This window comes from Anabrus simplex, chromosome 2 (genome assembly GCF_040414725.1).
Source record: "Anabrus simplex isolate iqAnaSimp1 chromosome 2, ASM4041472v1, whole genome shotgun sequence".
Taxonomy (NCBI): domain Eukaryota; kingdom Metazoa; phylum Arthropoda; class Insecta; order Orthoptera; family Tettigoniidae; genus Anabrus; species Anabrus simplex.
Genome location: NC_090266.1, coordinates 609,308,519 through 609,335,428, shown reverse-complemented (window position 1 = coordinate 609,335,428; position 26,910 = coordinate 609,308,519). Strand labels below are relative to the sequence as shown.

The 26,910-nt window shown below is 41.7% G+C and overlaps 1 protein-coding gene across 4 annotated transcripts in view; it reads left to right on the top strand.

Annotated features, from left to right (window-relative positions):
* Positions 1-26,910, top strand: part of Task7 (TWIK-related acid-sensitive K[+] channel 7) — a 92,020-nt gene that overhangs the window by 1,805 nt on the left and 63,305 nt on the right. For 3 of the 4 annotated variants that reach the window (XM_067139242.2, XM_067139239.2, XM_067139240.2), the window contains exon 2: positions 24,753-24,928. The exons of the other annotated variant lie outside the window; for it this stretch is intronic. In XM_067139242.2, coding sequence (XP_066995343.1) covers positions 24,802-24,928 — 127 coding nt within the window. In that variant the 5' untranslated portion in view covers positions 24,753-24,801. The remainder of the gene's footprint in view (positions 1-24,752; positions 24,929-26,910) is intronic. 4 annotated transcript variants of the gene reach the window in all.

The following is a 26,910-nucleotide window of genomic DNA, read 5'->3' as shown; positions in this document are numbered from 1 at the left end:
AAGAGCTGGACAATTTTCCTTTTAACTTGAAGCCTACTAACACAAAGAAAATCTATAAATTTAGCCTCAAAAACATTCAAACTTTCCCTATAAGCAATACTTGCCATAATGCAATTACTTAGGGTAAAGCAAATTTGCATCACCATATTGTTTCAACAAAATATGTACATTTCTTAAATCACCAGAGCCTCCGTGGCTCAGGCGGCAGCGCGCCGGCCTCTCACCGCTGGATACCGTGGTTCAAATCCCGGTCACTCCATGTGAGATTTGTGCTGGACAAAGCGGAGGCGGGACAGGTTTTTCTCCGGGTACTCCGGTTTTCCCTGTCATCTTTCATTCCAGCAACACTCTCCATTCACATTTCATTTCATCTATCAGTCATTTATCATTGCCCCAGAGGAGTGCGACAGGCTTCGGCAGCCGGCACATTCCCCATCCTCGCCGCTAGATGGGGGCTTCATTAATTCCATCCCTGACCCGGTCAAATGACTGGAAACAGGCTGTGGATGTTTCTTAAATCACCCATATTTTCTTCAGTGCTTGAAAACGCATTACGGCATTCCAAATGGGGTAACTTGGAACACAACCAGCCACACTCATATGCATATGTATTTTCCTGAATTAAATCAAACCCACAGATCACACCTACAACAACACATCCGTACTGAAGGTTAACTGCTGCACTATACAATAAAATATGCGTATTATATTTTAAGCCAGTTAAAATATGGGTTGATCGTCGCCATAAGACCTATCTGTGTCGGTGCGACGTAAAGCCCCTAGCAAAAAAAATAAAATAAAAAAATATGGGTTGAGCAGGTCAGAAGATTATGAAGTACTATAAAAATATCTTTGTCACTGGAAGAATATATATGCAAACACAATATTACTTACATGTTCTTGTTACGAGGGAAACGGAAGAAAGACCGCGCATTCTTCTCTACTTCATAGTTACTGCAGCCAAACACAGCACATACCTTTCCCCTCATGTTGAGAGAAGATATCAAGGAATGACACACGCTAATATTTAATTATGTCAACTCACTGAAAACGCATAAATAACACCAAAAACTTCACACACAAATACGCGTGATCTTATGACAGAATCAGTAGTTCTCAGGTCAATCCGCTAGAGAGAGAGAGAGAGAGAGAGAGAGAGCGCCCCCCCCCCCCCCCGCTCTAATAGCTGTCTCTCAGTATCTCGCTGAGTGTCGCGTATTGTCTCTACTGTATTTGCTAAAGCGGAAGTAACGTCATAGCCTCGTCACACTCGCCGTGGTTGCCAAATGAACCGGCGCGCGATTCCAAGTTGTACTCCAGCACTATAATACAGCACAACTCACGAATTGTACCTCGGGTATATTTAAAAGGATTAATACATTAATGTATGCGTGTTAGAATCCCATGTAGTCTTTGAACGGCTTACATCTTTAAACAATTAATGTACTGAATTACATTTTAATGTACTAACTACTATTTCACGCTTAAAGCATTGCGATCGAATTCTTTTGACATATTATTATTATTTAGTTTCAAGAATTTTAATTACTGATAATGTTGCAAAACATTTCCATTTGCTTGTTTTTTATCTGGCGGACCCAATTTCCATATTTTCCTATATAGATTCCCAAGCACTCTAAATTATTTTGACCCCTATTTTACATCCATCCATTGATCATTCTTGGCTCGTTTACTGCCCGTTTTTCAAACCATATGTTAATTTACATGGCCATTTCATTTGAAAATTCGATATTTTGAACTTGAGAGTGTCTACTAAAACGCTGAAACACGTGTCTCTTTATTATCAATATGTAGAACGTCCCTGTAAAATTTTATCACAATCGGTGACGCACAGTCAGACCCTCCCCTTGTGAGCGCATTTCTCCTTTACTGACAACAACCTCTTAATAAATTTAAACTTTCATAATAAAATATAACAGACATAATAAAAGATAACAAGATGAGGTACACAGCCTACTAATAACAACGGCTCAAATCGAAAACCTTGAGAACGTCCATGCTCATAACAAAGTCGTCGTTGGTCAAGATGGCGGTATAACCATTTCACATCAACTTTTTCTTGAAAGATTACTTACACCCTTCTGGAATATACTTTTACTTCATGCTATATCTATTTTCTCCTATTAATAATGTTAAAGAGAGTGATTAGAAACAATCGCTGAAGTACTGAGTGATGAGTGCGGGGAGCGGGAAGGAACACGGAGAGAGAAGAGTGAGACAAGATGTTCCGAGTGGTAATGCTCATTTAAGATTCCATGGAGGAAACTCAGGTCAACTGCTTGTCACCTGATGTGCAGCGGTGACACACGTTTTGCCCGTTATACCTGCTGCGCAGACAGATTTCTGAGCTTGGGGTTTCTGTTCCTTACAATTGCAGCAAAGGACGACACTGCTCTGTCCAACTGGTTAATATTGGAGTGGGGAGGCTGTTGTCCAAATTGGACAACAGTAGTTCAAGAGAGGTTGAATGATCGTGAGGAAGAAGTGGTGAGGAGCAGTGGGAACAGAAATTTCTGTGAAACGGTAGAGAATGCCTAGTAATTGCATAGCCTTTGTTTTTTGTGGTTCTTGAATTGTAATTTCGTATCGAATATTACACCTAAGACACGCTGTTGCATAACTATGGCGATGGGCTTGTCGAGTAGGTAATATGATATCGGTAGAAGAGATTTATGTAAGGTTATGGTCATGTGGCTGCATTTTTGGGGATTGGGAATAAGTTTCCAAGTACGGCACCAGTTCGAGAAAACATTAAGTGAGAATAGTAGAAGAGCTGCATCTGCTGGATTCCTTTAATTTCCTGTGGCTATTTCTAGCCGAGTGCAGCCCTCGTAAGGCAGACCCTCCGATGAGGGTGGGTGGCATCTGCCATGTGTAGGTAACTGCGTGTTATTGGGGTGAAGAATAGTGTGGTGTGTGAGTTGCAGGGATGTTGGGGACAGCACAAACACCCAGCCCCCCAGCCACTGGAATTAACCAATGAAGGTTAAAGTCCCCGACCCGGCCGGGCATCGAACCTGGGACCCTCTGAACCGAAGGCCAGTACGCTGACCATTCATCCAACGAGTGGGACGCTGGATTCCTGATCTCCCTAAAGATCTTGCAGTCGTCAGAAAAGAGTAGGGTTTTTGCTGTTGCGTTGAGTTTGGACGGCAGCTCGTCCATAAACAAGGAAAACAAGCAAAGGGCTAGTAGCGCTGCCTTGTGGGACACCGGAGGTAACTGGTAAACCATGAAGATGATGTGTCTGATATTCCCACTCCCTGCCAACGGTTATGTAGAAAGTCAGCAAGAAGGGTCCGAAGACTGCCATTTGTATTAAATCGTTCGGAGAGTTTATGGAGCACCACAATGTGGTATACAGAATCGAAAGCTTTCGAAATGTCTACGTAGCAGTTATTCAGCTGTGATTGAGCTGCAATGGCATGGGATGCAAAACTATGCAGAGTGGCCAGGTTTGTTAGAGAAGAGCCACCTGGTAGGAATCCATGCTGACTGGTTGAGATTGAAAATAACAATACTCACTTATGCCTGTTTTTCGTCATTAGTTATCAACTCTTCCCGGCGTTCTGCCTCCTTCCTCCGCGGCATGCAATCAACTACTGTCTGCTGATCGGCTTCCCCAGCGCCGGATGACGCCATTCTTCTAGCATCACAGTCTAATATAACAGTCGCGAAGCTCTGATGATATTTTTCATCCGAGGCGACTACAGCGCTCCAAGCGGCGAGGTAGAGGCAACTTGCTAGCAGACAACAGGGAACGAATTACCACTACAGTCTGAAATGGTCATAACTTCTGAACCATTCATGAAAATAATGTCCTGACAAGGTTATTGTAATCCTTATGAAATAGTGGAGGAGGTCAAACAATTTATTTTGATGAGGAGTTCGAGGATAATATCGAAATATTTATTGAATCTCTAGTAGTTATTTTTCTTTGCCGCGGACTATAACACAAAATCGCTTCTAGAGGGCAGCCGGTTTGAAAAAGGTATATACCATCGCGGGCTTTTTTTTTTATTGTAGAGGTTCCTATGCTCTACAATTCGTACGCTTACACTTGGGGTCTATCGTTGATGGTTCACGCAGCGTAAGCCAAGAAAGCAAGTGACCGACCGACCGACATCGACCTTGCCATGTTGAACTAAGAAGGCCAGCGCTCTACCATTTTTGAATCGGAACTAAGATTGTTCAAATTAGGTTCGTTCATTTAATCGATTCTCAATACCAAAACAGGAAAGTTCACATCTTTTGTTTTTCTGTCCTTACACATTCTCCAGTGATTATAACTAAAATGAGTTCTACTTTGATTATAACGTGCTTAATTATACAATAACTACGACAATTTTCGAAAATGCAGGTGTGATTTAAATGTCCTTGCTGGACCTAGAAAAATGGTCGCTCATAAATATGTATATCAACGTGCACCCCGAGGTTTGGAGTTGACCAATTCACCTGGTGTGAACGCTGAAAACCACGGAAAACCATTTTCAGGGATGATGGTGAAGGGATTCGAACCTATCATCTTCCGAGTGCAAGCTCACAGCTGCGCGAGTCGAACTGCGCAACCAACTCGCTCTAATCACATGCATTGGTGTATAATCGAGCCGCGACTACGTTGGTTACAAGCCAATGGGAATAAACCCCATGGCACTACATCCCTTGAAGGGCCTTGGCCAACCAAGCGACCGCTGCTCAGCCAGAAGGCCTGCAGATTACGAGGTGTCGTGTGGTCAGCACGACGCGTCCTCTCGGCCGTTATTCTTGGCTTTCTAGACCGGGGCCGCTATCTCACCGTCAGATAGCTCCTCAATTCTAATCACGTAAGCTGAGTGGACCTCGAACCAGCCCTCAGGTCCAGGTAAAAATCCCTGACCTGGCCGGGAATCGAACCCGGGGCCTCCGGGTAAGAGGCAGGCACGCTACTCCTACACCACGGGGCCGGCCCAATGAGAGTAACATGATATTATTGGTTTTACGTTCCACTAACTACTTAGTAACGGAGACGCCGAGGTGCTGGAACTCTGTCGATCAGGAGTTATTTTATGAATCCCCGCATCAAGAAACGGGACTAAGGTGTAGACAAACAAACAACATGGGTTCTTTTATGTGCCTGTAAATTTAACGGGACTAGGCACCTTTAATAATACCATCGGACTGGGCCGGGATCGAACCCGCCTGCCTGGACTCAGAAGGTCAACGTTTCTACCATCTGAGTCACTCAGCTATCGCGCCTCTTGTATGGTGGCCGTTGGTGAGTTGGCCGTACTGGTAGGGTCGCGTAGCTGTGAGCTTGCTTCGGGGGATAGCGGATGCGAATCCCACCGTCGGCAGCCCAGAAAGTGGTTTTCCACGGTTTCCCATTTTCACACCAGACAATTAAGGCCACGGTTGCTACCTTCACAATCCTAACCCTTTCTCATTCTTGCGTCGCCCAAATCCTCCGATGTGTTAGTGCGACGTTAAACCACTAGAAAAAGAAAAATGTATGTATGTATGTGTGTGTGTGCTAGTGAATACACTAAACTCCCGGTTACTCGGATTAATGAAGGGAAGAACAAGCATTAAAAAAAATCAGAAAATACGGATAATCGAATTCATTGAAAATGTATGGAATAACCTGACTTTTCCTCGCGTATTATACCCTAAATTCTTCCACACTTTTCTTGGTTGAACCACTGTAAAAATGCGGCACTTGGCTCTTCATATGTAGACGTTTTGATGTCCACAACTATCACTGTTCCGTACAATATCCTCAAGCTTTTATCTTCTGAAAATTGCGGACAGTTTGTACTCCTGCTCTATAATCTGCCAAATTATCAGCCGACTCTCCTTTCTCCATTCTTCTCTATATACAACCAGTGGCGGCTGGTGGCTCTCGACTCTGGGGGTTTATTATGAGAAATCAAAAGCACAGCTTATGGATCTCTTCAAGAAAGCTATAAAACTACATTATAAATGATGCAACAATAATTTCAATACACTAACCTATGCAGACTGCTTGTACATGAAGTCCATTCTTCTCTCTTTCATCGCAGCAAATTTGTCTACGAGAGAATCGTTAAAATCCTCCATATCCCTAATTCCTTTTCAATCGAAAGCATTGCATTCCTCACTCACTGAACTACACACTGCCCCCTATTTCCCGGCCAGGCTCAGCCGGTGAACGAGAGTCCCAGAGGTGGACCGTTCGTTAAATGGCGTCGCTTATTTTTAAAGGCAGTTAATGGGACAAGGACTGACGACAATGGAAAAACAAACAATTCTAAAATAATAGATTGACATTTATTACTAATAGCATATTTTTAAACACCAATTAAACAACATTTTTCGAAGATTCTTGATGTCGTTTTCATTTCTTCCCATAAGATTGATTTACAAAATTCTGACATTCTGGTTCTTCCATACCGAAGCCTGAATTACATTAAAATATAGACAAAAAACAAAATTAGCCTTCATCTGGCTTGAAGAAAATCAAAATGGCAGAGCAGGGCCTCTCAAACGCCCAACATCTCACGCGTGCAAACTGAGGCCCAGAGTTCCTGTGCACAGTGCATCGGTCCCATACGGTTCGGTTCGGACAAACGCTTCCTCTCTGGGCTACTCGGCTAAGCTCGGCTCAACTCGGCTCGGATTTGGAGCGGTACGGAACAAGTGAGGAAGAGGGAGACAGGCGGAGCGAGCGAGACAGACAGCGCTATTGCTCCAAATCGAGGAGTGGGGGTCTGCAATCTGGTCAACCAAGCGAAGTCGTCTTTTGCACCGTGCACAGTGCATGCACCCTGAGAGGCCCTGTGGTAGAGGGTGAACCTCGTCTAAACTTCTTTGAACCATAAAATTAACAAAATTTGGTTATCGCTGTAGCACGTTTACAACTCAAGAAAAATGGAAATTTTATCGTAATTAATTTTTTCATTATAATTAGCGCCGTAAAAATTCTCACAAATAATATTGAAAGCATTTACATTGTCATCTCCTTTTAACCGTTGATAAATTTCGCTGATACTGTTGAAATAATTTCTGATAAACTTGAATATCTTGCATTCTCGGGAATATTTTAATGAACGCAATCTCAAATAATGACGTCGATTTATGACTTTACAAGTGCTATTACGACCATAAAAATGCAATTTTCCCATAAAATTCAAAATGATATTGAAAATAAGTTACGACGTTCATACGTTAACGTTACAAAACGCCTTAGGAATTTTACAATGATTAAAATTTATGTTACAAAACCTCGTTTGTGCGAGGTTGAAATAACACGGGCCTATTCAACTGTCCACATACATGCCTTTGATTGCTTTTAATTATCTACCCTTAATCCCACAGTCCTCCAGTACAGCGAACATCTTTTCCTTCGGTCCTCTGCCATATGCTTTCTCTAGTTGTACGAAACATAAATATAACTGTCTATTCCTCTCGTAGCATTTTTCAATTACGTGGCGCATACTGAAAATCTGATCCTGATAGCCCTCCTGTGGTCTGAAAACACACTGATTTTCATACAACTTACTCTCAACCACGGATCCCACTCTTCCTTCCAAGATGCCAGTGAATACTTTGCCAGGTGTACTGATCAATGTGATACCTCGATAGTTGATGCAATCCTTCCTGTTCCATTACTTATAGATAGGAACTTATAGATAGGAACAATTACTGCTCTTTTCCACTCAAAAGGTACCTTACTAACACAACGTGGTAATCTTTTTACTCTATGAAGCCGTTTCATCCCTGCCTTCCCACTATATTTCACAATTTCAGGTCTAATTTAATCTATTCCTCCTGCTTTATGGCACTGAAGTTTGTTTACCATCCTTTCCACTCCATCAAGCGTAATTTCACCAATATCATTGTCCTCCTCTCCATGAATTCTTCACCAGGAAGATTTCTTTTTAGGCTGAGAATATTTTCAAAATATTCCTTCCACCTGTCCAGTGATTCTCTGAAATCAATTATTGAGTTCACCTGAATTACCCAAAACATTGTTCATTTCCTTTTTCCCTCCCTTTATAAGATTCTTTATTACTGTTTAGAAAGATTTTCCAGCTGCTTGACCTAGCCTTTCCAGGTTATTACCAAAATCTTCCCATGACTTGTTTTTGGATTCAACAAAAAGTTAAGTATCCAGAAGGAGTGGTCTAACATTATCCGATTTCGGTATACTTGCATACCATTGATGTGTGAGTAAATGATTAGAGTTACAAGGATCTGTAATGTGTAGAAGGGTATCAGAGTGCATTCGAGATGGCACGGTCCTGTTGTTGATAAGTTGTTAATAGTCAACTGATGTGAATCAGACAGTTAAGCAAGACGTGCAGAGAGGACTACGAAGCACTCGCGATGCCTCGCAGACGCGTTATACAGCCTATCCGCCAATTGACAGCATATGACAGGGCCGCATTGCGGAATTGCATGAGGCTTGTTGGTCGTATCGTGCAATTGCCAGGCATGTGGACCATTCAGAAGTCACAGTGGCCCGTTGTTGGACTCAATGGGTACATGAGGGCACCCAGTCACTTCGTGCAGGTTCGGGTCGACCATGAAACACCACCCCGAGTGAAGACCGTCGTATGGCGCGCCAAGCATTGCGGGATCCCATAACTTCGGCACCCGCCATCCGCGACCATGTACTGGAGACTCTACAATATCCTGTAAGTTCCCGCACAATGTCTCGATGACTCGCATCCGCCGGATCGGGGTCCTACCGCCCCATGCGTCTGTCGCTATTGACACCAGAACACCAACGCCTGCGTTTGGAGTGGTGCCTTTCCCGCGAGGCATGAACAGAGGACGACTGGTGTCGCATCATGTTCAGTGATGAGTCCCACTTCTTCTTAACCTCCGATGACCATCGTGTGCCGGTTTGGCGGCGTCGAGGGCAGAAGGCATATTCTGCCCATATTGTAGAAAAACACACAGGCGTAATCTCGGGCATCATGGTGTGGGGAGCCATAGGATATGCATTCGGGTCACCTCTAATAGTGCTTCGGCAGACTTTGACGGCACAGCGATACGTCACAGACATTCCGCGTCCGCACGTCCTACCCCCTTATGGCACAGCACTCTGGGACAGTATTCCAACAAGATAATGCACGTAAAAATACAGCACGTATACCTATGGGCTACCTAGAGCATGTTGAGGTTCTCCCGTGGCTAGAAAGATCCCCTAACCTCTCCACCATTGAACACGTGTGGGATGACATTGGAAGGGGACTCCGTGCCAGTGCCAACCTGCGGGATCTGGAGAGGATCCAAAGGCTGTTTGACACCATTCCGAACCGCATAAGGGCATGCATTGCTGCGTTGCGAAACCCTGCTGACCTGGCGCCAACATTCCACATGTAACTGCCAACGGCCTTGTCTCTTTCAACCCAAATTTTAATCAGTTCAGCAAAGGCACATGGTCTTTCAGCATATGTAGTTTCATTCACTTTCACCTAATCCTTCTGGGTGCTTAATTTTTTTGTAAGGCAGTGTATTTGCTTCGCTCTGTTTATCATCTATGTATAATTCCCTGTCTGCATCAGTCCTTGTTTGGAACCATTTCTGATAAGCCTTCTCTTTATGTGTACAATCTGCTCTCATTTCATCATTCCATCAAGATGTTCGCTTTTTCCCATCTTTACACACAGTTGCTTCTAGGCATTCCCTTGCTGTTTCTGCTGCAGCATCATTGTAAGCCCCCATTCTCTTTCTATATCCTGAACCTGCTTAATGTCCATTGTTTGAAACTTTTCGCTAATCATATCCATGTTCTTCTGTCTAATTTCCTCATCCTGGAGATTTTCTACCCTTATTCGTCTGCAGACAGACTTCACTTTCTCTATCCTAGGCATAGAGGTACTCAGTTCACTACAGATCAGATAGTGGTCTGTATCATCGAAAAATCCCCGGAAAACCCGAACATTCCTAACGGATTTCCTGAATTCAAAGTCGGTTAAGATATAGTCTATTATGGATCTGGTGCCCCGACCCTCCCATGTGTAGCGGTAAAAAGCCTTATGCTTGAAGAATGTACTCGTAACTGCTAAACCCATACTGGCACAGAAGTCCAGCAAGTGCTTCCCATTCCTATTATCTTCCATATCTTTCCCATATTTACCTATCACCCTTTCGTATCCTTCAGTTCTATTTCCAACTCTCGCATTGAAATCGCCCATTAACATTATCCTATCCTTGCTGTTGACCCTCACTGCTGCGATGTCACTCAATGATTCATAAAACTTGTCAACTTCATCCTCTTATGTACCCTCACATGGTGGATATACTCAGACAATTCTCGTCCTAATTCCTCCAATTGCCAAATCTACCCACAAGGAGGGCGATTACTCAAAATATGTTCGAGATGCCCATTCCCATTCCATAGCAACTGTATTCCGACTCTCAGGACCACGTACTGGGCCACTCAGCCCTTGCCTATGGTTCACGAACTAGGACGTTACTCTTGAATATCCTTGTCAAAATTTCCACATGTCGTTTCGCTCTCCCACCTCTTTCCAAAATTCATATGTGATACCCGAAATAGCTCCTGATTTTCCCTGTTTAGCACCTTGCAACTGGTTCCTTATTTCCTGAGTCGAAATAGCCTCATCTAATTCAGGCAGAATGACACTCAAGACCTCCGCGACAATAATCCCCTCATGATGAGCTCTCCATTTGTCTTCTTTATTCAATAATTTCTCGAAATACTGGACCCATGTACTACGACTTATATTGGTCCCCCCTGAACCTGATTTCTTCTTGGTCATCTGATTTATTTTATCCCATATTTTCCTACTGTCGTTTTCCTTACACTTTTATTTATGTCTGCAGCCATATTTTGTTGCCATTCCGACTTCGTCTTTCTTAACAATTCTCTGTATTTTTTCCTTTTTCTACAAAATTCGTTTCTAGCTACTTGACCACCATCCTCCCTCTATCTCCTAAGTGCCTTCATAACCAGTGACTTTTTCTTTGCACATTCTGTATTATGCCATCCACATTTTATCTGCGTTCTACCTGTAATTTTGTATCATACATTTTCCTGCCATTACAATTACATTTTCTATCCTGGTTAGGACTTCTTCAACTCTATTCTCTTCTATCAGTTTTACAATACATATTTTCCAGATCTCAAAATTCTCTTCATTGAAGTACTCTCTAAATTAATTCCCTAATTCTTCTCTCCAACGATATCTTGGTATTTTCCTCTCCTTTATGCTATCGTAAACTATCCCCTGCACTCTTATATCTTGAATCCTTAATTGTATAGATACTGGCATATGGTTTGCCTCCGCCCAACCCCTAACGCATATCACTTTGTTAACTTGCAAACTATCCCTACAGCATACAACTAGGTCAATTGTACTGCCCCCATTTTCTACTATATAGGTTAGTTTTCCTCTTTCATCTCCGAACCACCATCCATTCAATATACCGGGTGATACAGCTGCCCCTATTTTTTCCCGAATATATGCAACCAGCTAGGACGTAAATGCCTCTTAGTCCCATCTTGCGCAACACCTTACAGCAATGTTATGTGCAGTTAACCCGATGTAGACTTCTCCGCACAATGGAAAAATGGTACAAGAGGCAGTAAGTGAGGTCCATCTCAAAAACACTGTACCATTTTATGTAGAGCGGTGTCCAATACTCTACTAATTTTTACGAAATGTGACTATACTGTACAAACCATAAACACGCCTATAGCTGTCCGTAGAGAATTGCGCACCTGATTGGTCCAAGAGGCCATTTTCTTTTGATAGAAAGGGCGGTCGTGGTATCATAGAAAATGTGATAGGGTAAGACCAATTACAGACATGTCAATGCACCACCATTTTGTACAGTCTCATCACATCGAAATTGATAGAAACGTGTTTTGCACTGTAGTTTATAGTCTGTGGCACGCAAATGCTGTACAGCAGATGTGATAGCTTACGCCATGTAATTACTACCGTTAGAGCGTTCAAAAAAGGCATAAAACGGGACCATAAGGCTGTAACTCATCAGTAACTTGTCGAAGCGGAAACTTCCGCTCTCCTCGTGAATACAGAGTTACAAGGATGGCGCTTGTACGTTGCAAATAGCTGCGCGGAATTACGTATGGAAGACGTACCTCGATAGGTTACTTGAAGCAGGAAGGGTTCCAACCATTCTTGAGTCATACATTTTTTAATGTCATTTCGTATTCGCCTAGGCATCGTTTACGAAGACCTTTCTGAAGTCTCCGATATTCTTCTACGGAAGTTATAATAAACAGGTATCATAAATATCGCCACATACGCACCGATTGTGAATACCACCTGAAACATAACGCTGGACTCATTCAACCAAGTAACGCGTAGAAAATGGTTGCAACTATCTGGGCGTAAGAGAGACGTGATTCTTTAGTTCACTGTGGTGTTTGCACATTCGAGTTCAGAACTTTTAACATCAACGATCAGTATCGAAGCGATAGCGTAAGTAATTCCATTAGTACAGAGCTACGAGACCAATTCTTTGTCGCCTGCAGTGGCTGCATGGCACCAATCGCAGCGAGCATACGATATGTTAGCAGGCATTTATTCGAATCTAGTTACGAGCTTTTCAATTTTATTTTTATATTATACTTGTAAGGCCATTCGTAATAAATATTTAACGTTCTTAAGTCTCAAAAGTAATTTGCCACCTTTACAAAGAAAGCATACATACGAAAGGAATAATAACATGCGACTTCCATATGGCAAACGACTACAGGGAATGAAGCGCAGTGCACGTGTTGTCAACATTCTGACCCACCCATTCAACCAAGCAACTGCGCACGTTCGACTCGAAGACCAACTAACAGCGGTCTACACTTCATACGTAGGGCACATGAAACAGCATATCGTAATCCTAGCAGCAACGTGTGAGCACGTACTGTACGGTTAGCACGAAAGCAAACATTATGTATTCACGGGATGATTATGTGAATATGGTACTACTTTATGGAGAAGCAAGGCAAAATGCACGGGAAGCCAGACGCTTGTATCAAGAACGATTTCCTGGACGAAGGATGCCAACTGCAGATACATTTCGACGTGTTGAAAGACGGTTGCGTGCAACGGGGTCATTTCATACATTACCCCCCGTTCGGGATGCTCCAGTGACGTCTGGAAATAACGACGAAGCTGTTCAAAATGCAATTGCATACAATCCGCACACAAGCTCACGGGCCATAGGAAATGAACTGAACATCAGTCATGTATCTGTACTGCGAATATTGCACCGCCATAAATTCCACCCTTTCCATCAAGAGCTGCACCAGGAACTTCACGGAGATGACTTTCCAAAACGGATAGAATTTTCGCAATGGATATTACAAAGAGTTGAAGCTGATGCGAATTTCTTAATGGACATTCTCTTTAGTGATGAATCCAGATTTCAAAACAACGGAACTGTTAATCGTCACAACTTCCATTACTGGAGCGTTGAAAATCCTCACTGGATCAGGGGAGCTCGATTTCAGGTACAATGGGGCGTCAACGTGTGGTGCGGGATACTAGGTGACAAGATAATTGGACCATATTTCTTCGAAGGAAACCTCACGGGACGACGCTATCTAGAGTTTCTTCGTGAGTACCTCCCACTCGTATTGGAGGATATGCCCCTTATGACACGGTTACGGATGTGGTTCCAGCAGGATGGAGCTCCCCCACACTGGTCGTTGGCAGTACGGAACCACTTGCATAGGACATATCCTGGACGATGGATTGGACGAGGGGGTCCGGTCACATGGCCGGCTAGATCACCTGACCTTACTCCACTCGACTTTTTCCTCTGGGGTTATTTAAAGGAAAGAGTCTATGAGCAGGAGCCTGAGAGCCCGAATCATTTACGGAGGCTCATCACGGAAGCCTGCAGGCAGATTCCACCACATATGTTGCAGCAAGCAAGAACGCCTCTCCTCCACCGTGCTCAGATGTGCATTAACGAAGCAGGTGGTCATTTTGAATATTTGTTTCATTAATCGAATGGCCATGCATAAGCCCATCGCACCGCTGTCGGTACAATCTCACTTTATTGCAAATAGCTTTTTTAAGAGCTCCTTAAAAAACAAACATAGCTGAGTACCTGCAATATGAGAACTGATCATGATTTAGATTTTTTTAAAAAAAACAACACGACTCGCACGAACATCAACAACGCAATAAAAATATCCGTCGTACACAGGACTCGAACCGCCTACTAACGAACACCGGTACTCTCCTCTAACTTTTAGCAAGCTCGGCTATCACGGGTTGCTGTTTAGCGGTGTTGTGTTGCTGCTACTTCTAGTCATTCACCAATAATATTCTCTGTACAGGACGTTTCTGCGACACATAATTTTCACGATTCTTTACCATTAATCGGTATTTTATCATTAATGCTGATTTGCTTGACACGAATAAACGAATTATGGAAAGCGTTGTAAGAGCAGACATTGTAGTGAGTAGTCAAGGTCAATATTTTTAGGTTCGACTATAATCTGTTGCATAAAACTGCGTGAATAGGGGCAGCTGTACCACCCGGTATAAAGCTCCTCTGCTGCACATAATTCTAGTAGTTTTTCTCCATTTCTGTTACATTCTTTATCCTGGCTGTTTCTATTAACTACTAATACCTCGTCCTCATGTTGACTATAAACTGGCTTCTTGTCCCCTATCCTCGCGTTAAGATCACCCATAATAATAATGCTTGCCTGATCATACGTACTTCCAGTGGTGTAGTTGGAACAAAATATTTACAGGAACTCACCTTATTAATTCAGCAATTTCCAAATGGACTCGTATTGGGTGTCAAAATCAGCGGCCTTATGTTTCCGACAAGTTGTTTCGTCAGCTGAACGTCTCCCCTTTCGTAGCCATGACTTGACATATGGTTGTGGGTTAAATATATGCACAGGGGGTCCAACGCTGCTTATGAAAATAAGTCCGCTTGATCTTGCAACCAGCAGCCTATTTCTCTTTTCGACGTGGATCTCATTGTACACCCATGACGTTTCAGAGCTATGTATAGATTATAAGATATTGTTACTGAATGTAAAAATGTTACGTCACTCTAACGCGACAAAATATGTTCCGGAACGGCGTTCCGGCCCGTTCCGATCCAACTAAACCACTGCGTACTTCTCATTCGTCTAATTTCTGTCGCTAAATTCTCAAAAAAACTAATTCTGTGAAAATGGGGAGCTCAAAGGTGGATTATACGTATATAAAAGCTATACATATATCATTCCTCCTGTTGACCCTATATAGTATTCTTATCCAGATTAATCCCTTACACTCAGATTCTAAGAGCTGTATCCTATCTCTTAAGCTGTTTTTGATTACCACTGAAATTCCTCCCGATATCCTTCCTCTAGTTGATCTCCGTGATCCATATTGACTCCATATAATACACCCTTCTATCTTTAAGTCTTTCTTGTAATCAGCCCAAGTTTCTACAACTCCAAGAATGTCCATTTCTTCCAGGAGCTCTTTAAAGTCTTTGTTACCTATTTTGTTCCATATTCCTTCGATATTAACACATGATACCTTTAACTCTACTTATTTTTAACTTTTATATTCTAAATTCCCTGACTTACTTCTGGTCATTCTAGATATTCCCATTTGTTCTATTTCTACCGTATCCTCTTCCGGAGTTTTAGGCGTTTTGCCATTCTCGCTCCCCCCTTATCGGTCTGTAACTTATTTCTCTTTGCCCATAAATCTTTTAGAATTAGGTTTTTACCCTTTACCATTGTCTCTCGTCTTCTTCCTTCAATCCCCTTGCTGACCCCTGGGCGTTGCTCGATAGGGCTGTCTTCCAGTGCATTGCCCACCGCTCCCGCGTGTGCCGCTGACTGCTCGTTTCCTGTATCCGCTCCTCTTCCTTCTGCCGTATCGCTCCCACCTACGTCATCACTGACTTCCGTCAGCGTTACCTTGCTCACTTTTGCTCCTTCCTCACACGTCACACTCTGCTTATGTTGGTGTTTTTCGTCTATTTCCTGTACCTGAGCTGGTGTCCACGTGCGCCACCGGCGACCGTCTCCAAGGATCAGTCGCTACCCTTTAATATAGGCCTTTGGGCCTTGAAATCTTGCTTTGCCTAGGTGCCTGCTTAAATGTTTTGTTCCTTGATGACGCCATTGTCCATGTCCCTTCTCACCCAAATTTTCTCACCTATTAAGTTGCTGGTATTCCTCAGCACTATTTCCGCCATCACGGTTGATATTAACCTTGATCGGTCTCCTATCTCTCACTTTCCCCACTCTATATACATCGTCTATGTCCACCTCATTGAAGTTTATCTTCATTTTACTCTGTATTACTTCTACCGCTTTAAATAGTATTTCCACTTTGCTTTCGTTGTCTCCTTCCGGAACACCATAAATAAAAAGGTTTTTCCTCCTGAGCTCTTGGTTAGTCCTGTTTTCAGACCACTTTACTTGACTCAGTTCCTCCTCAAATCCTGACTTTGGTCTTCAGTCGCTCTACTTCCTCCGTGTTATGAGCCTCTTTCTCTTTTATCACATTCATCTCCTCTTTAACACACTGTTTTAACTCTTGTATTTCCTTATTTATTTCCTTGGCTTGTTCTCTAATTAGGTCTCTTGTTTGCTCATCCTGACATGCTTCTTTGATCAGTTCCTTAATCATTTCGAATTCTTCCCATCCGATTGCACCAACTGGTCCAGGCCCCGGGTTTAGCTCAACCACCAATTTCCATTAAGACTGCTATCACTTCGGCTACCAGTAAGGTTACCAATACACCCATTTGATGCCCATTTTTCATCTCTCCTCTCACTTTTTCACATTTCACTCCTTCATTCCACCTTCCTATAGCTGCCCTGTACTGCACTAGTGAATCGCCCATATTCAGCACTATACTCTGCACATCCGCTCACTCCATTGTCTCAATCACGACTGAGACATTACGGTACTACATTATCCCACACCATGAACCACATATTCTTGTTTAATAATAAAGCCACGCACTTTATAAACTGGTACAGGGAGAAAACGTGTTTCCGGTTCAACAATTATCATATGTGTTGTGACTACTATTCCTAATAATCTGAAAATTTGAGAGCAAAAGCGGAGCAAGCTTGAATTTTCACGCGACTGTTGATATCCTGCTCATAGCCACACTGGATATCGTGTTTTACGTGGATTTCGAACCACAAGGACGTGACTTTTCATTTCAAACAATTTAAGAGAACGTGTTTTGGTAAACTGCTGGTCAAGATGACTTCAGGCAGTGGTACAGGTCCATCGTGTTCCTGAAAACTGAGCTTTGATATAAAAAAAATGAAAGGTCTACATTACTCTAGAATGGTGTAAACCTGGTGGTATCACTAGATTCTCTCTTAGGGGATTTTCTTGAATACTTCTCAAATTTAGAAGAATCGAATAGTTTACGGGCCAGTAAATCTGCCGACATGAGGCTACAACCGAACTGGGCTGGGATCGAACCATCCAACTTAGGCTCAGATGGCCAGCGCTTCTACCATCTGAGCCACTCAGGCATAGGCTAGGACAATCATTCTGTGATACGTAATAACTAGGGCCCGGATTTTTTAAAAATGCATATGCGCATATGCAATTGCATATTTTGACATATTTTGAGGGTTAGTGCATATTCTAGACGTAACAGCATATTCCGGTATATAATGTCTGAATATAAGGATAATTACAAGAACTACTAAAATAAATCTGTTTTGTACATCCCTAGCTAGTTGCCTATTTTATGTGCATCCCTCGCTAGTTGGTATTTTCGACTGTCTGTGTAACGGCACTTTACTTTCACAACTGACAATGGCAACAGATAGCTTAGGTGTGGGTAGGCAGGCTGGACTTCCCTGAATTCCGTTCTCTACCACAGCAGATAATAATCTCAGGGGGCTGGGCACTTGGTCAGGACAGAAGTATCTTCAGTTCACTAGTTACGTTCCACTTTAATGCCCTGCATCTCATTTCTAAAAGTTTTAGTTTTTAAAAAATGCTTAAGGAAAAGAGCAGCTGAAGAGATTTACTAAATCAGTGGGTGTCGGGTAATAGGGACTATTCAACAGATGGTGCCATCGTGTACTGTCAAGTTTGCTCGAAGGAAGTGAAATGTGAAAAGAAATTTCAGCTTGAACAGCATTCAAAAATAACTGCACATATTAAAGCAAAGGAGGAGAAGAACAGCACACCACAACAACTACTTCTTACACAGGTAAAGCCCAAGTCCTATAGTCTTAATACATTTTCAATTGATCTTTGTAGGGCTTTCGTATGCAGCAACATTCCATGGAAAAAAATTAAACAATCCAGTTCTGCGATCATTTCTCGAGAAATATTGCGTAAATCAAAAAATACCAGATGAATCAACTCTTAGGAAAAATTACCTACCTCCGCTATATGAATCTACCCTGGAATTGATCCGTTCTGATATCGGTGGATGAGACAACGGATTCGTGTGGCCGTTACGTAGCAAATTTCGTGGTTGGTAAATTACATCCAGACGAACCCGGTAAGCCACATCTTCTTGCTTGTAAAGTACTAGAGAAAACCAACCATAGCACAATAGCAAGATTTGTGAATGATTCCCTGCGACTATTGTCGCCATCTGAAATTGAGACTAATTGTTGTAAAGTGCTTGTACTGCTCACAGATGCAGCTTCGTATATGTTGAAAGCAGCAAAGGCCCTCCAAGTATTTTATCCAAAACTCATACACGTAACCTGTTTAGCGCACGGATTACACCGCATTGCAGAAGAAATACGCGCACAGTTTCCAGCTGTTAACAATTTAAATGGATGTGGGAAGAAACTGTTTCTGAAAGCACCAGCTCGTGTCCAGCTCTACAAAGATTGTCTACCTGAAGTTCCTTTGCCACCTGAACCTGTCCTGACTAGGTGGGGGACATGGTTATCTGCAGTATAATTTTATCAGGAACATTTTAATGAAGTGAAAGAAGTGGTTACAAAACTTGAAGATGAACATATTGCGTGTGCCCGTGATGAAAAAGTTGTGCTTGAAACCGCTACTGTTTATCAAGATGTGAATTTCATTCATGCACATTTTTCTAAACTTCCAAAAGCCATTGAGAGCTTAGAATCTTCTGGTACTCCCCTCCATGAATCACTTGATCTCGCTGAAAAAGCTGCATCTTCGTTGAATTACGCTCCAGGCGAAATTGGAGAGAAGATTAAATGCAAGTTAGAAAAGGTGTTGAATTCGAACCCAGGACTGAAGATGATTAAGTTAATTAGTCAATTCTTGAGTGGAATTAGGGTATCCTTGCCAGATGTATGCTCCGAAACGTCGGTGCCCATGTATAAGTACTGTCCAATTACGTCAGTTGATGTAGAACGATCATTTTCAGCCTATAAACTCATTTTGACGGACAACAGACATAGTCTGTCTCCAGAAAACATTGAAAGACTACTAGTTACCTATTGTGATGCTTCTTTTTGCAATAAATGATACCTGTAAATAGGTAAGTGAATAAAATTGCATGTTTTTAAGAGCATATTTCCTTATTATCCGTGCATATATTGTAACTTTTTAGTGCATATTTGCATGCATATTTTCAGGTTTTTTAGTGCATATAAATCCGGGCCCTAGTAATAACTACATGAACTGACTAGCGATGTTATCTACTCGAAGTGCTAGATGGTGCAGTGAAGCTTGTTGCCACTTTCACAAGCCAGCTTCCACTTATTCTTCCTCTACCACTTTTCCCACACTCTGGTGGGGTAGCACATTTGGACGTGGTCCTGTTTTACGGTCGGATGCCCTTCCTGACGCCAACCCTATCTGGAAGAATGTATTCACTATTGCGTGTTCTGTGGTGGCTGCTAGTGAGATGTGGATATGAAGAGACAAACACAAATACCTATTCTCTGAGTCAGAGCAATTAACCAGTCGCGATTAAAATCCTTAACCCGGCAGGGTATCTAACCCGCGTCCCTCAGAACTGAAGGCCACAGTGCCGATTATTCAGTCAAGGAGACGGACAGCCAGCTTCTGATATTAGCACAAGCTATTCCTCTAATCCTTCATGAACTACAAAGGGCGATAAACAAGAGCGATTTAGCCAAAACAAATTGAGCGCATGAACGTAACAATAACAATCAACTTTCTTTCTTCAGCTTATCGCAGATATTTCTGGTGTCGCTGCTCGGGTTTTAAATATCTAATGGAGACGTGTTCTTGGGTGAACAACGAATAAAATATAGAACTGAACTTAGATTAGAAGTAATAGAACAGAAAGCGTTTTATAAACTATACTAATAATTTCGTGTGGCTAATTCTAGCCGGGTGCAGCCCTTGTAAGGCAGACCCTCCGATGAGGGTGATTTTATAAACTGAGAGTACTATAGTTACTATACCAAATAACACCGTTGGAGATGCACATGGTCAGCGTGCCAACATGCTTTGCTTTCGTGACCGATTCTATTGCTTCTCATATCAGCAGCATCTTCGTTTCACCGAACTCGATAGCTGCAGTCGCTTAAGTGCGGCCAGTATTCGGGATATAGTGGGTTCGAACCCCACTGTCGTCAGCCCTGAAGATGGTTTTCCATGGTTTCCCATTTTCACACCAGGCAAATGCTGGGGCTGTGCCTAATTAAGGCCACGTCCGCTTCCTTCCCATTCCGAGCCCTTTCCTGTCCCATCGTCGCCATAAAACCAATCTGTGTCGGTGCGACGTAAAGCAACTTGCATCTTCGTTTCGACAGTGCTTCCATTTCTATTCAGCGTCTTTATAATGAGTAAACATTAACGTCGACGGTATACAGAATGTGTCAGAAGGGTTGGCACAAGCCTACATGGTAGCCGTACAACATTGCAGACAACTGTAAGGACCACCTGTAATATCGTCCTTGTTCAAAGCTGTAGACCAGAGGTTGTGATTGATAAACACACGATGTGTCCGTGTGAACATGCAATCACGCCAGTCGCAAAGCGTCAACATACGTCCACCATTATCTCGCAAAAGGGTCGATTGCGACCCCATGTTCAGTAAGGTGGTTTTGCTTCTCCTGTCATGTACAGTGGGTCAAAAAATTATTTGCACACCCAGCATTTTATGTATAACTGCAAAGAAAAGACAATATCTCTGTTACAAATTATATTGGGTCATAGCTTATGACCAGCAAAGAAATAGTACGCATTTGCACGTTTTAACTAACGAACAATACGAAGAGAGCACAAAACAACGTAATATCTCTTCTCAAAAAAGTATTTACACACTAGCTTCCATTCAGAAAAATGCTACGACGACTGTGATAGTATGACGTTCATTTTACTCCATTGTACTGCACGCCGAAGCACCAATGGTTAGTGCATGTTTGTATCTAGAACGGTGAATATGAGTCCCAAAACAAGAGAGCGTTCAAAATCTTTGCGAGATAGAATTGTGTGGTTCCGTCAGCAAGGCAAAATCTATCGTGAAATAGGGACAACTGTAAATATCAACTATTCCACAGTGCGTTACGTTAATAAACGACACGAAGAAACCGATGACACAGTGAATAAGCATCGATCAGGCCGTCCGCGAGCACTTGCTAATAAGGAGCGCCGCCAAATTATAAGGCAAGTGAAAAAGAACCCCTTTACAAGTGCTCAAACATTAGCTTCACATATCGCCGCAACATCTGGTGAACGTTTTAATCCGCAGACAATAAGAAATGTATTGCACAGCGCACAGTTGCGTGGTAGAACACCAAGGAAAAAACATTCATCATTGAGGTTAATCGACTGAAGCGCTTAAGATTCGCTAGAACCCATGTAAACAAGTCCATGGAGTTTTGGAAAACTGTCATTTTGTCCGATGAAAGTAAGTTCACTATTTTCAGTTCTGATGGAAAGGGCGAAAAGCAAATGCTGAACTCTGTTCAAAGAATCTGCGAGCTACTGTGAAACATGGTGGTGGCAACGTCATGATTTGGGCATGCATGACATACAATGGAGTGGGTAATATGACGTTTATTGATGAAAAATGACCGCCAAGAAGTATATTGAGGTGTTGCGAGATCAGTTGAAATTAAGTGCAGCAATGTTGAACCAGAGTGATACATTTTATTTCCAACAGGATAATGTTTCCAAGCATACTGCATGGGATACATGAATGTAGCTTCTGTACAGTGTCCGTAGAAGGCTCAACACACCTTCGCAGTCTCGAACATTAACCCCATTGAAAATTTATGGCATATATTGGATGTGGAAGTGAGAAAAGGGCATATTTCCAGTAAATGTCAATTGATGGAGGCATTGTCCAAAGAATGGTACAAGATCTCATCAAACTGAACACAACGTTTGGTACCATCAATGCCAAGAAGATTACAAGACGTGATCGACACAAATGGAATGAATACAAAATACTGATGTGCATACGTTTCTTTGCAAGATACAATTCTGTTATTTGTTTTGATCGTGCGCAAATACTTTTTTTGGCATTCGACTTTACGTTTGTTTTGTGTTCTTTTTCTTATGCTTGTTCTTTAAGGCCCGGTTTCATCAACACATATTAAATATATACTAACAAGTAGTTAGTTAATACAGAGTTAAAATGTTAACATCTTGTTAGGTTTCTTGCGTTTCATCAAACTTTTCTTGTGAAATGTTAACTAATCGACTGTTAACTCTCCCAATATTGCGAACTGGTGCGAATCAAGGATGCAGTGGTACGAACATGCTGTTTTACAGCGCGCTCCGATGCGCTTTTGTTTGCGCACAGCTGTAAAATATGGCGCGAGAAGTGAAACGGAATCGTAGTTCTAATTTTTCCTCCTTCGAAAAAGACTTGTTAATTGAATTAGTTAGTAAATGCATATAAGTTATTGAGTGCAAGCGCACGGATGACTTGACGATAAAACAAAAGGACGAGACTTGGGAGAAAGTCCACGATGGTTTCAATGGGGTTAACAGATACTTTTTTAGCGGGTATCCATTGTCACCTAACAAAATCACTTCGTTAATTGTCCAACTTCAAACTGTGCTCCGATATGGGAGTTGTTAAATATTGTATTGTCGTGTGCAGAACCAGACCACCCAGCAAGTATATCCCTGATTTGGAGGTTAGGCTCATTAATCACCTGAACATTAACAGAGAAACATTCCTTCCGATTACGATATATTTCGGCCCAATTGCCTCCAGGTGATTGGATTCTTACATGTGTGTAATCTATTGCACCTAGAACAACCAATAGAAGTCACGGATAATTTGCTGACGCTCTTCTACTGAAGGGAATGTAATGTTATATGCCTCCTCCTCATGGATGCTATTGCTGCAGATACTCGTCAAACAACTCTACTAACAGTTGCTTTAGAAATTCCAGCATTGTCTCCGACCATTATGTGAAAATAACCAGTAGCAAAAAATCGTAATATTATCAGTACCTGCAACATTGGAGAAAGAGGTTGTTTCTCTTCGTAGGATATTCTAACCTCACTCGAATTTCGTCAACAACCTTAGCAACGACTATTTTCGATAACCTGTATCTATGAAGAAATTCCGCATCCGTCAAATTTTCAAACGTCATTACGTCGCTGAACTCTTCTTCGATCAGGATTGTTTTGTAAAGGATCTAAATAGAGCAATTCCGCTTCGAAAGCGAGATTCACAGCAGCCATTTTGGAACAGGTTGCTAAATGCTAATGTTAGCCATTTAACATTGGAAATGGCTGATGTTAACTTTAATACGCAGTTTAACATTTGTTAATGTTAACAGTTGTTGATGAAACGCAAATTTTCTTAAATCGTATGTTAAAATGATTTAACACCTTGTTAAGTACTAACATGTGTTGATGAAACCGGGCCTAAGACTTGCAAATGAGTAAACGTTCATTGCTGTTCATAAGCTATGACCCTATATCATTTGTAATAGAAATATTGTCTTTTCTTTGAAGTTATACATAAAATGCTGGGTGTGCAAATACTTTTTTGACCCATTGTACTTTCCACCGTTTCAGTTTGTGCCATCACTTTTGATAGTCTTTTTATGTGAACTAGAATGCATTTAATATCATTATTAGGCAAGGCGCGCACTAGGGATTTATATCTGCGCGATTGTTTAGCTGCAAAAATGAAAAGCATTGCTACAAATAAGAATGCAGGTACGTGCTACTGTTCAATTGCAGCATTGCAACAAGGTCGTTTTCTTGTGGTGACGTGACTGTCGCTGTCTCGGAATGAGTCATATGAGCAGGAACGAAGCTATACGCACAAGCGACTATTCGGTCGCAGTTCAAGATATCTGCACATCCGAATTGGGCCTACTTACAATGAAACTTGTTCACTGAATATGAAGCTGTAGCCTACTTCAACGTTACTGAAACACACTCCTCAGATGGAATAGTCATTCTCCATATTGCAGTTTGTGCGTGACATTTCGTACAATCACTTTAAGTAACTCGTCAAAACTATATTTACTCATTGGGTAACACTGAAACATTTCACGAAGATGCTCACATAAGTGTTCATAAAACTTGAACAAATGTCCTTTCAAATAATCCTTGGCTTGAAATCGGGCGAACACAATAGCGCCTTTTGCGTCATTGTTTGCCTCTCACACGGAGTAAACCAGCAATCAAGAAAGCGGTTGCAATGAAATCCATCATGTAACTGCAAAGAATCAGCGCTTTATCAGACGCACAGCGCGCAGTATGATACATTTCTGCGATTCTTCTGTCACAGTGACCAGAAATCGCAAGTGCATGCCAAGCCTTATGTTTCCAGTTGTATCGATCGTAATAGCTGCCCTTCTGCTACAGTGTGTTCCAGGAATAAAATGTCCTGAAGTGGTGCGCCACCTTACGGGTTATGAAGAGGCAAAATGTTCGCACTCTCTCGCTTGTGGTTTGCACCTTTACCTATCTCCTCATTGGCGCTGCTGTCTTCGATGCTCTCGAGTCAGACACCGAGAGAAAACGCTGGGAGTTCCTGTCAGGTACGTATATTATCTATATATATAAAATAACTTGTCCTGACTGACTGACTGACTGACTGATTCATCATCGCCGAGCCAAAACTACTGGACATAAGGAAATGAAATTTTGGGGATATATTCTTATTAAAATGTAGGTGCTCGCTAAGAGAAGATTTTTGGATATTCCGTCGCTAAGGGGGGTGAAAAGGGGGGTGAAATTTTAAAATGAGTGTATCTATATCTCAAAACTTTAAAAGTTTACAGATGTAAAATTGGTATTTAGAATCTTCTTTAAAAATAAGGAAACACGTATTTTTTGTTTTCAGAAAATCCCAATAGGAAGGGTGAAAAAGGGTGAAAAAGTGGTTGAATGCCTTTAATCAGGATACCGGTACTTATATCTCAGAAACTAAAGATATTTCAGACCTGAAAATTGGTACTTTTGATCTCTTTTAAAAATAAAGAATCACGTTTTTTTGGAAAATCCAATTAATTGGAGGGTGAAAAGGGGGGTGAATTTTTAAAATGAGTGCATCTATATCTCAAAACTTTTAAAGTTTACAGATGTAAAATTGGCATTTAGATTCTTCATTACAAATAAAGAAACACGTATTTTTTGTTTTCGTAAAATCCCAATAGGAGGGGTGAAAAGGGGTTGAATGCCTTTAATGAGGATACTTATAACTGAAGATATTACAGACCTGAAAACTGGTGTTTGGATTCTCCTTTAAAAATAAAGAAACAGGTAATTTTTTGTTTTTGGAAAAACCAATTAATGGGGGTGAAATGGGGGTGAATTTTCAAAATGAGTGTATCTATATCTCAAAACTTTTAAAGTTTATAGATGTAAAAATTGCTATTTAGAATCTCCTTTAAATATAAAAAACACGTATTTTTTGTTTTCGGAAAATCCCAATAGGAAGGGTGGAAAGGGTGAAAAAGGGGTTGAATGCCTTTAATGAGGCTACTTAGCAATAGATTTAGAGAAAGCCTTCGATGCAGTGAATAGGGAGGCGTTGTTTACTAGATTAAGGGATATTGGGTTATCGAAGAAAATGAGGATGGCAATAGAAGGAATATATGAGGAAGTAATGGTGATGATTAAATTACAGGGGGGTGAATTAAGTGTATTGAATCGAAGAGGGGTGTGAGACAAGGCTGTAAGCTGTCACCGATATTATTTTTATTGTTTATAAACAATATATTAGACAGACATGGAGGCGAGGGTTGGCAATATCCTTGGATAAGGAAGCGGGAGACACCGGGACCGCTATTTGCGTACGATTTATTGATTATGGCACTAACAGCAAGTGGGTTGAGAAAAGGGCTTGAAGAGGTGGTGGGATATACTAGAAGATGGGCACTTAGAATAAATGTACAGAAGACGCAGATAATGGTATGTAGGAAAAGGAAAGACAAAAAAGAAATTTTGGATAGTAGAGCAGGAAGAAATCAGACCAGAGAAAAAATTGAGTACGGTATTTAGGAGTAATAATTAGCAGCAACGGAACATGGAAGGAACAGACCAAAAGAGCTAAACTTAAAGGGAGGGGAGCACTTGCAATAGTGGGGGTATTAGAGAATACATTCCCGGATATTAAATACAAAATTCAGAGAATGGTGTTCCAATCAATGGTTAAAGGAAAATGTTATATGGGGTAGAAGTGTGAGGATTGGAGGAGAATAGAAATGAATTAAACCGGGTGGTGGCAAAATTTAGTAAGATGATGATGGGGGTTCCTAACTGTACTGCTAATGTGGGGACTAGATTAGTATGTAAAGAATCGATAGATATTACTATAGCAAAGAGGGTAATGAAGTATTGGATGAGATTGGAAGAAGGAAAGGGAGGGGATTTATTACAAGAGGTGTATAGATTCCATAAAAGCATGGAGAACGACAAGTACTGGGTGAATAAGTGCAAAAATAAATTACGAAAGCTAGGGTTAGGAGATCAATGGTGTGAAAGATGGGGAGAGAGGAAAGAATGGGTATGGAGAAGG